This window comes from Vombatus ursinus, unplaced genomic scaffold (genome assembly GCF_900497805.2).
Source record: "Vombatus ursinus unplaced genomic scaffold, bare-nosed wombat genome assembly UNPS02014801.1, whole genome shotgun sequence".
NCBI lineage: Eukaryota > Metazoa > Chordata > Mammalia > Diprotodontia > Vombatidae > Vombatus > Vombatus ursinus.
In genome coordinates, this window is record NW_020954579.1 from 12,276,534 (window position 1) to 12,286,602 (window position 10,069).

General features: G+C 45.5%; 1 protein-coding gene across 9 annotated transcripts in view; it reads left to right on the top strand.

Moving 5' to 3' along the window:
• The window catches only part of TANC2 (tetratricopeptide repeat, ankyrin repeat and coiled-coil containing 2), a 519,058-nt gene extending 509,272 nt beyond the window's left edge, over positions 1–9,786 (top strand). For 7 of the 9 annotated variants that reach the window (XM_027872925.1, XM_027872928.1, XM_027872931.1 and 4 more), the window contains 2 exons: positions 730–830; positions 1,974–9,786. In XM_027872925.1, the coding sequence (XP_027728726.1) occupies positions 730–830; positions 1,974–3,915 (2,043 nt within the window). In that variant the 3' untranslated portion in view covers positions 3,916–9,786. The remainder of the gene's footprint in view (positions 1–729; positions 831–1,973) is intronic. The other 2 variants (XM_027872927.1, XM_027872930.1) reach the window with 1 other exon arrangement.
• The last annotated feature ends 283 nt before the right edge of the window (positions 9,787–10,069 follow it).

A 10,069-nucleotide genomic window follows, 5' to 3' on the forward strand; every position in this document is an offset into this window, starting at 1 on the left:
CATGTATAGGCAAAGATCATTTCATTTAGAATCAAAAGTCCTGAGTTTAAATCCTGACTCTACCACTTGCTAGTAAAGTAAAGGGATGTCTCTGTGCCTATTTCCTCATCTGTAAAATGAAGCAAATAGACTAAATGACCCTTAAGGTTCCTTCCAGCAACACGATCCTGTTAGAGGATAAAAGATGTATATATGTGTATACAACAAGTCATCAGGAAAAATGGTGGGGGGAGCACAGTTGAATGAGAGAATAAACAATTCAGAGCCGTGGTTCCATAGGATTCCAAATCAGAGCATCTCTTTGAGGTGTGTGTGTGTGTGTGTACTTGTCAATCAGAGCATTTCTTTGAGAGAGAGATACACACACACACACATATATACACACATATACATATACACATACATACATACACACACACACGTGTATGTGTATATTTAGCTTTCTGACTTCTAGAAGCTGGTCAGAAGAGACAGAAAAAAAGCAATCCTTCAATAGATGGCTTTTTGCTTCATAAACAACGGTCCCCAGGTAAAGGAACACAAAGTATACAAAATAAATGGCTCTCCTGAAGAAAATTTTCTGCCGTTAGGTCATGCCATCTGAGCCCTGAGTCCTAAGGATTACATCCATAAACGTCCCAAAAAATGCATGTGATTTTTTTTAATTCCCAAGTTGCTTATTGTCCACATCTCTGAAGTGACTTCTCTACACATCTGTTGTGATAACAGGATTTTGGAATGGCAGAGGAATTTGCTACTAAAGCCCTGGAGCTGAAACCGAAATCTTACGAAGCTTACTATGCGAGAGCAAGGGCGAAACGGAGCAGCCGGTGAGAATGGAAAGGGGGATGAGCTCCAGAGAGACGCTAAGGTCCTTCCCTGCTCCTGTCCTCCCCAGCACATGCACAGGCTGAAGGGGCATGGCCTAGGGGTAGGACAAGAGGAACTGGGGAAGAAATCACTGGACATGCCCAGCTGCTATAATTGGGTCCCTGGGTAGATGGGGCTCAGGGAAAGCACAAGAACTCTGAACCTGGGACCTCCTGCCTCTGGCTACTTGTCACTGTCCCACATTCTTGCAGCCTCGATCACCAATAACCCCTGTCTCCCTGCAGGTTCCCATAAGGAAAGATACCTGAAGACTCATGGCCCACCAGGAGACACTTGGCCTTGACAGCCAAACCTTCATATTAAATGAGAGACAATCCCTGCGCTGATTATCTTGGATTCCCCCTCTTGCCAGGAAAATAGAGTGACCGTTTTCTTTCACAATTGGCTCATAGCCCCTTTTCCTTGCAGTCTTTCCTTGGAGCCCAGGGGCTCCCCATCATCCAGAGCCCTTGCAGTCCTTGCAGAGAAAATAGAAACATTGCCTCTGGGGTCCATTTCCATTTTTGTGCACTGCCCCTCACATTCCAGGCCAGCTCTGAGTCCTGTGTGTGATTCACCCCAGCTTTGCCACAGGAAAGTGCAAAGGCTACTAAGGAGTACACAGAAGGGGTGGGTTTTTCTGCCTTGGTTCTCAACAGAAAATCTGACCCAAAATATTGAGACTCTAAGGGATATTTTCAGATGGATTAGCATGAGCTTTAAATATGGTAGTTTCTATGCTGTTTAATAGTATTACTGTCAGTGATAGCTCCATCCCTTTCCTCTCTCCACACTATCCTGGAAGGGTCCTGTGCTTACTGTATATTGTACATCCAGAAAATCTTCCTATAGGTCGTTGCTGGGCTAATATAGTGAAAACATTTCTCTGTCATCCTCCAGGAATTTGGAGGCCAACAGGTCTGGGATTTATTCTCACCTAGCTGGTCTCTTCCTTGAAAATCAAACTAAACCAAACAAAGGCCAAAAGGGTTATCAGTACAACCCCACAAGAGAGCCCACAGGCCTCTAAGAAATGTTCTAAGTTCTTGGTATGACCAATGATCCAGAATAACTCCAGTTCTCATGTTTGTCACTTTGTCAAGCAGGCAGTTTTCAGCAGCATTGGAGGACCTGAACGAGGCCATCAAGCTGTGCCCAAACAACCGTGAGATCCAGCGGCTACTGATGAGAGTAGAGGAAGAGTGTAGACAGATGCAGCAGCAACAGCAGCAGCAGCAGCAGTTACCAGTAGAAGCAGAGCCTGACCCCCAGCAAGAAGATCTATATTCTGTGCAAGACATCTTTGAAGAGGAGTACCTAGAGCAGGATGTCGAAAATGTTTCCGTCGGCTTACAGACTGAAGCTCGGCCCACCCAGGGGCTCCCCATCATCCAGAGCCCACCCTCCTCTCCTGCCCATCGGGAATCAGCGTATATCTCCGGCTCACCGCTCGGCTCGCATCAGGTTTTTGATTTCCGGTCTAATAGTTCTGTAGGCTCTCCCACTAGACAAAGCTACCAGTCCACATCTCCTGCTCTCTCTCCAACACACCAGAACTCTCATTACAGGCCTAGTCCCCCACATACTTCCCCAGCTCATCAGGGTGGAGCTTACCGCTTCAGCCCTCCTCCCGTGGCCGGGCAGGGGAAAGAATATCCAAGTCCTCCCCCATCGCCTCTCCGAAGAGGCCCTCAGTACCGGGCTAGCCCCCCGGCTGAAAGCATGAGTGTCTATAGATCCCAGTCTGGATCTCCTGTGCGATACCAGCAAGAAACTAACGTTAGTCAGCTTCCTGGAAGACCAAAGTCTCCTTTGTCCAAAATGGCTCAGAGGCCGTACCAGATGCCCCAGCTTCCTGTGGCGGTTCCCCAGCAAGGGCTTAGACTGCAGCCTGCGAAGGCCCAGATTGTGAGAAGCAACCAACCCAGCTCAGCCGTTCATTCCAGCACGGTCATCCCAACTGGCACTTATGGCCAAGTGGCTCATTCAATGGCCAGTAAATACCAGTCTTCACAGGGAGAAATGGGGGTGGGTCAGAGTCGGTTGGTCTACCAAGGGTCAATTGGGGGGATCGTAGGTGATGGGAGACCTGTGCAACACGTCCAGGCCAGCCTTAGCGCAGGTGCCATCTGCCAGCATGGAGGGCTGACCAAAGAAGATCTTCCACAGAGACCTTCCTCGGCCTACCGAGGGGGCGTGAGGTACAGTCAGACACCTCAGATCGGGCGCAGCCAGTCGGCTTCCTACTACCCAGTTTGTCACTCCAAGTTGGATCTAGAGCGCTCTGCCAGCCAGCTGGGCTCCCCTGATGTCTCACACTTAATCAGAAGACCCGTTACAGTCAACCCTAATGAAATCAAATCCCACCCACCAACTCCTCGGCCTCTGTTGCACTCCCAAAGCGTAGGCCTCCGATTTTCTCCTTCTAGCAATAGCATATCATCCACCTCCAACCTGACTCCTACCTTCCGCCCATCCTCCTCAATTCAGCAAATGGAGATCCCACTGAAGCCGGCATATGACAGGTCATGTGATGAGCTGTCTCCGGTGTCTCCCACTCAGGGAGGCTACCCCAGTGAGCCAGCTCGGTCCAGGACCACACCATTCATGGGGATCATAGATAAAACAGCCCGGACTCAACAGTATCCCCACCTCCACCAGCAGAATCGGACCTGGGCGGTTTCATCCGTGGATACTGTCATCAGCCCCACGTCTCCAGGCAATCTGCCTCAGCCCGAGTCCTTCAGTCCACCGTCTTCAATCAGCAACATTGCCTTTTATAACAAAACCAACAATGCACAGAACGGCCATTTGCTGGAGGATGACTATTACAGCCCCCATGGGATGCTGGCTAATGGGTCCCGCGGAGACCTCTTGGAGAGAGTGAGCCAGGCTGCCTCATATCCTGATGTGAAGGTGGCCAGGACATTGCCTGTTGCTCAGGCGTATCAGGACAACCTGTACAGGCAGTTGTCCAGGGACTCTCGACAAGGGCAGACATCCCCAATCAAACCAAAGAGACCATTTGTGGAGTCTAATGTTTAAAAGACATTTGTTGGAGTGAGATCCATGTTTTCAGCACACATTTCCAGGCTTGGTTTCCACTTTCGGGGTAGTTCTCTGGCTTAATTTCTCATGTAATTTCTGTGTGGTGTTCAGAGACACATGCCGAAACCATTTGCATGCAGCCAATTGGGAAGCTGGCCTCCACCAAGCCAGGATTGTAGTTTCTCTTGTCCATACCCCAGCTGTGTGCCCTCTCTCTTCAGCTGCCAACTAGGAGATTTTTCATACGGTGTGGTTTAGCCCAGGGAGATCAGACACACTGCTCAGCTTTTTCAAATAGACGATCGATTTCAGATCACCTAGTGTTGTTGTGTAACTGTCTCTCCTTTTTTTTTCAAAGAGATGTTCTTGTTAATTTTCCTCTAGGAATTTTCAAAAGAGAGTGCTGCCCTTCTTGCCTTTGCATTCTTACCCAGTGTTCTCCAAACAGCCAGCCTGTGCATTCCTGTTCTGACTGTCTCCTTCCCCAAGGAGGAGCTACTTCTCTGCCCTGATAGATCTTAATAGCAAGCTTCCTTTAGTAATGAGATCTAGAATGTCATTCTGATTACCTCTGGTGTTCATGTTTTGGGGTAGGGGTAGAGAAGGAAGTAAAATCAGGTTGATAATTTGGTGAAAACCCCAAGAAGCTAGAATGCCACCAAATTGATTTTCCAAGTTTGTTTGTTTCTTTAATTAAAGATGAGGCAATTCTTTTACTATTTCAATCACTCAAGGAAATTGGATGGGTGCTGAAGACCCAGTGCATATGATATCTTTATGTATATCTACCCAAACAAAAATGAGGCTGATGAAAAATGAGTTACCAGGAGAGCTTGTAGAAAACCATCATCTTGAGGAAATTTCCTCTGGATCCTAGCATCATGCAGCATGATTTCCCTCAGCAAATTTTTTTTTCCATTGGAGCGTAGATAGACACTGCCGCTTCATCTGAAGCTGAATCCTCTCCTAAAAATCCTATATGCTATAACAAGAGGACCGCTTCTTTAAGGAGAGAGGCAGAAGAGGATGCTTTAAGGCTATTTCCCAGAGTGGCCTTCACTCCTCTGTCTCCTAAAGCTGTCTGGCATTCGCTGCCTGGTTTGATTCCCCAAATCTCATCTACTTTCAGGAATGGGTTTTTGTTTTCTTTTTTTTAAGGATATGTGGTTGTTTTGGTTTGAAAACCAGGTGTACTCAACATTGATTCAGGGTGATAAGAATAGAGAATGTCAGCTCTCAGACCTGTTTTCCAGTCCTGGGTGGGTGGGCACATGTGGAAACAACAGTAGGGTTTCTGACTCCAGCCATCCTCTGTGCATTTTCCATTCTTTGTGGACACTACTTGTTAATCTGCTTTTTGAGTCACTGTTGGACAGTGGATGGACGGATAGCAAGGGCACCAACAATTGTAGCATGTTAGAAACCAAAGACTTAAGAGTTAAACAAAAGTGAATTGGACCTACACTGTTAAAAAGTCAGCCTAGCTTTCATGAGTAAAGGGCTCTAGGATGAACTACTCCCTGTACCAGATTCCAGGTGTGACCAGACCTGTTGGCAGTAGGCAAGGTTATTCCTCTGGAAAACAGTTAAAGGGAAACACGGAGGCTTGATTTGGTGACATTTCCCAGCTACCTTAGCTTTTGCCAAACAAAAGAATGTAGACCTTGGAACAGGCCAGGATGATGTCAGTTTGGCTGTTTAGAAAACGAACTGAGGGAGCCTGTGCTCCAGGGGGTCTATTTCTCTGTCTCAGATATTTGTGAAAACATCTACTTAACTGGATGAGGGCAGGCATCTGTTTCTACTTTTTTCTTCCTTTTTAATTATTAAAAAAAATTGCAACTTAGAACTTTCTCATTTGACTTGAGCCACAGGGCTAGTGTTTTTGTTTTGTTTTAGTCAGGGATCGGTTCTGTTGGACTCTTTCTGTCCCACCCCTTCTCTGCTGGTGGAACGGGGGTTTCTGTCCATTTTCTCTCATTGAGAAGCTTCTGTTCTTCAGAAAAGATTTCAGTCTCTTCAGACTCAGTAGTGTCCTCCCCTGCCTCGTCGGGAGCATGAGTCCTGTCTGCACTGCACAAAGACACCTACCGAGACAGATGTGCTGGTTTTCTTGTAATATTTCAAACACTCCACTGATCCCATTTCTATCCCGGGACCCTTCCTCTTCCAATTTTCCATAAGAAAGAAGAGATCCATTGCCCTCTATGCTTTTTGTGCTCTCTTGGTTGGAAAACTTAAAAGTTGCCCATCCCAGTCCATATCTTTTTTTCCATCTAAGAAAGAGTGAGCACTCCCACTGGGCACTGGTTGTCTATGAGCTTGGGGAAAAAAAAAAGCCAATTGGATCCTCTTCTGGGAAAGAGCAGCTTGTGTTCTCTTGTAAACAGACTGCCCGTGCCCTGCTTTGCTACTTCACTGCCATTCAATGATCCCAGTACTGTATTTAAGACATGGCCCCCAGCAGCACTTTCTGAATCAATGTTTCCTAACTTCAGGTTAGGAAAGGTATTTTCGAATACAGTTTTAAAATGAAACTGCAAAGTTCCACACACCCCCTCTCCCTTGCTTCAAGCCTAGCCCACCAGCTCCCACATTCACGCCACCCAAGAATAGACGAAGTGGTGACAGAGCTGCAGCTTGTAGGTTTCTCACCAAAAATACGTTTTCTTTGCCCAGGATTCTTGCACTAATGGGTTACCATCACATTATGTCTGTAAATGGGTGCACTTTACTGTTTGAATTTGTTACTATGATAAATACTGGATATTTAAGCGTGAGTAGTGTCTTCATTAGAAAATAGCAGAACCACTCCTGTCTTTTAGTGTATTTTTCAAGAAAAACAGAAAAAGAGGAAAGAAATCAAGCAATGGATCATAACATTTATAGCACAAGAAATAACTGTTGTATATAAACATCAAAAGATTAAGTAATTTTTAAATACCGAATATTTGCAGTGATTTTAAAGTGTTTTTCCAGCAATTTTCTTAGGGACTCCTGAGACATGGTTACTTTATTTACTGGATCAGTAAGGCACACATTAGCAATTGAAAATTAGTATTTATTTACAAAGTAAAAAAATCTGTGTATCATGAAAATTTGGCATGGACAAAATGGAGACCATTTTGTATTTGCTGTTGTTGTATCTTGTCTGAGTTGCAGAAGTGCGCTATTATTATTGAAGAACCATGTTAATAGAGCACAAACCCTCTTCTTGTTCTTCTTTTTAGATGTGTTTAACTTCCAACAGATGGCTCAGGAAAACTCCACTCCTTAGAACCACGTGCGATACCCCCGAAGTCGCTGTCCAAATCTTAAAAGTTTGTTATTGAGTTAGACCAAATTTCTACACACTTTTCCTCATGTTTTAAGAACAGCTTGGGGAAGGTCGTCTCAGTTCACAGACCAGATAGGAGTTTGTGAACTTCCCTCGTAAATTTTTCATATTTTTATATTTCAGAGATGTATCCATTAGAGCAAGTAACCAGTATCTAATTTAATACCCTAGCCCAGTGCCTGGTACAGAATAGGCACTTAATAAATGTTTGTTGATTGATTGAAAGATTATTTTCCCTCAGAATCTGTGAACCCCAATGACTATGGATGTCATTTGCGTTTTACTGTATTTAACCACTAGGTGTCACCCTGGCTCTGCACCAGAGCCTTTGGTAGTAAAGGGAGCTGTGCCCCCTTTAGAACTACCTCTACCTTAAGGAACAGACAGAGCAGATCCCAGGAGGAGAGGAGAGAGGTCTCTGGACTCCTGCCAGGGCAGAGCTGGGGCCAACTAGCTCCAGAAGGGAGTCCCGTGTAGGAAAGAGCAGGGCATGAGGAGGGGAGTAAAGGGGGAAGGAGAACATCCTCCTTAGCTGTGCAGACCTTGGAGTAGCATGCTTTGAAAACTGGAGCTTCCTATAGAACAGAAGCCTGGAGCTGGGAGAAGGGAACATCCCTAGGTAGATCCTTATTGAACAGAGTTCCCTTGTTCCAGCAAATCAATGGAAAACTTTAATTGCAGCTAGTAGCTTCTCCCTGCACCCAGTCTCTCCAGCCTTCCTTACAGGCTGTCATATGTGGGTGGTTTTTAGTTCAAGGGTTAGCTGTTATTTTTCTACTGTAAAAAAAAAAAATGCCTTTGTTGAAACCAACTGCCCCATTGGAACTTGTGCGGAATGCACCTCATACCTGTGGCCAGTTTTCTGCTGAAGTCCCAAGTGCCCAGCTGCCCCTGCCCAGTTTGCCAGTTCCATTCCCTGCCCTGTCCTCAAGAAGCTTCCTGGAGAGAGAGACCAGCCTGCTGTGGTCAGCACTAAGGGCCTTTCTCATCTGTTACTCATATACCAGGAGGTACAGCTTCTCTCCTCTTCTAAGAGTCCAGAAGGTTCACCTACCGAGACCAACGACATTTAAATAAGGGCTTAGGGGTAAGAGCTACCTAGGAAGACATGTCATGGAGACCTTCACCATGCAATGCCTTGAATTCAGCTCTGGATGCTCCCAAGGAAAGGAGACTGGCAGTGGGTTTGGACAAAGCACAAATGGGGATGGTGGAGCCTCTGTGCGGAGCTACTTGAATAATCACTGAGTTTTTCATTGACTTGTTTTGTTAACATAAACCACTAAGGGCTGAAGTGTTGGTAACCTTCATTTCGGTGTCCAGCTCCTCAAAGCAGCTGAACCACCCTGAGATGCTTTTGGCTACTGCCTGCCAGGACACAACCTGGGTGGACTGATCACAGTCAGAGCTAGGAAAGTCAATACCAAATGAATGAATAATTGGACACCAAAAATCAAGTGTTACTTTCATGTTTCCTCACCCATACATAACCATCTCATTTCTTCTTGACACATCTCTGGCATTTAAATGGACCAATCTGCCAGGTGAGCTGAACATATCCAGTCACAGGTCATCATTTCCCTTCTCAGAGGTTCTGAGTCAGTGGAAAGGAAATGGACCAGGTGCCTAGTTTCTTTCTACAGCTGCTGCTAGGTGGCTTTTTTTTTTGCTTCTGTTAATAATCACTGGCCCAAAAAATCTGGATGGGAGTACTCAACCCTCCTTTTTCTCATATACTCCATCCCCAGGGCCAGGCAGAGGGTGTAATATGGATAATTCATTACTGGAGTTTTAACTGTCTTACTGTGTACCAACTCACACTGGCTCTAGCACCACATTCCATTCAGGGATTATTTTGGAAATCCCATGACACTTTCTGTTTCTCTTCCTTTGGCTAATTCTCCTTGAGTGAGGCCAGTTCCTTGCCAGGCTCAGGGCAGGTGTCATTCTGGAGTTCAGCCTCCTTTCCATGCTAGCATAGCATCTCTGTCTCTGTTCTGTCTCCTTCAAATCCAAGACAATTTTAATTAGTACAAATATGTACAGTCTATACATTTAAAAAGTAATTTGTACTAACAGTTTTGATTCTTCTTCCTCTTTGCTGTCCTTTCAAGATATTTGCTGGAAAGAGCTTTAATGCACTTAGTTTCCCTTTAGCTTTTCTATAATTCTGATGTAAAGGACTTTCTCTGTACAGTATATTATCCAATGCATGTTCGTTCTCTATACTGATAAATTGAACACCACACAGTTGTGAACTCGTGCAGCGGGAACACCCCATGCCCACCAGAGGCCTCCAACTCCCTCGCCCGCCCTTCCCCGGCCCTGTGTATAAGGAAAGACGATGTTTTCCTTTGCTGTACTTGCTTGAGCAGTTTTATTGTCTGTACACGTGAGCTGTGTGAGATAGATGTGAAAAGTTCAAACGAATGCATTTCCCTGCCCCATGTATACAGGTTGTCATCTGTACAATGAATTGTATGTATGAAAGCAAATGTACTTATTTATAAATGGTTAACACTTGGAAAAAACGTGGCTGGCCTGATGCTTTCCCCTGGCAATCAGGGCACTTCTTCTGATACCCTGGCCAGAGCTACTTCTCAACTGTAAGTAATGGGACCAGAGATCACAGCAGATTACTCTTTACTGCCTACAGGATTAAGAAAGCCTCTTACCAAAGCACAAGAAAGGGAGAGACTTGTTCCTTGGCCTATGAAAGCCAAGGCTAGATGTAGAAGGGCTTTGTTGCCCCAGTGCATAGGAACACACCTTTACCAACATAGAGAGGCTGGCTGCCTGAGGTATGAAAGGCTA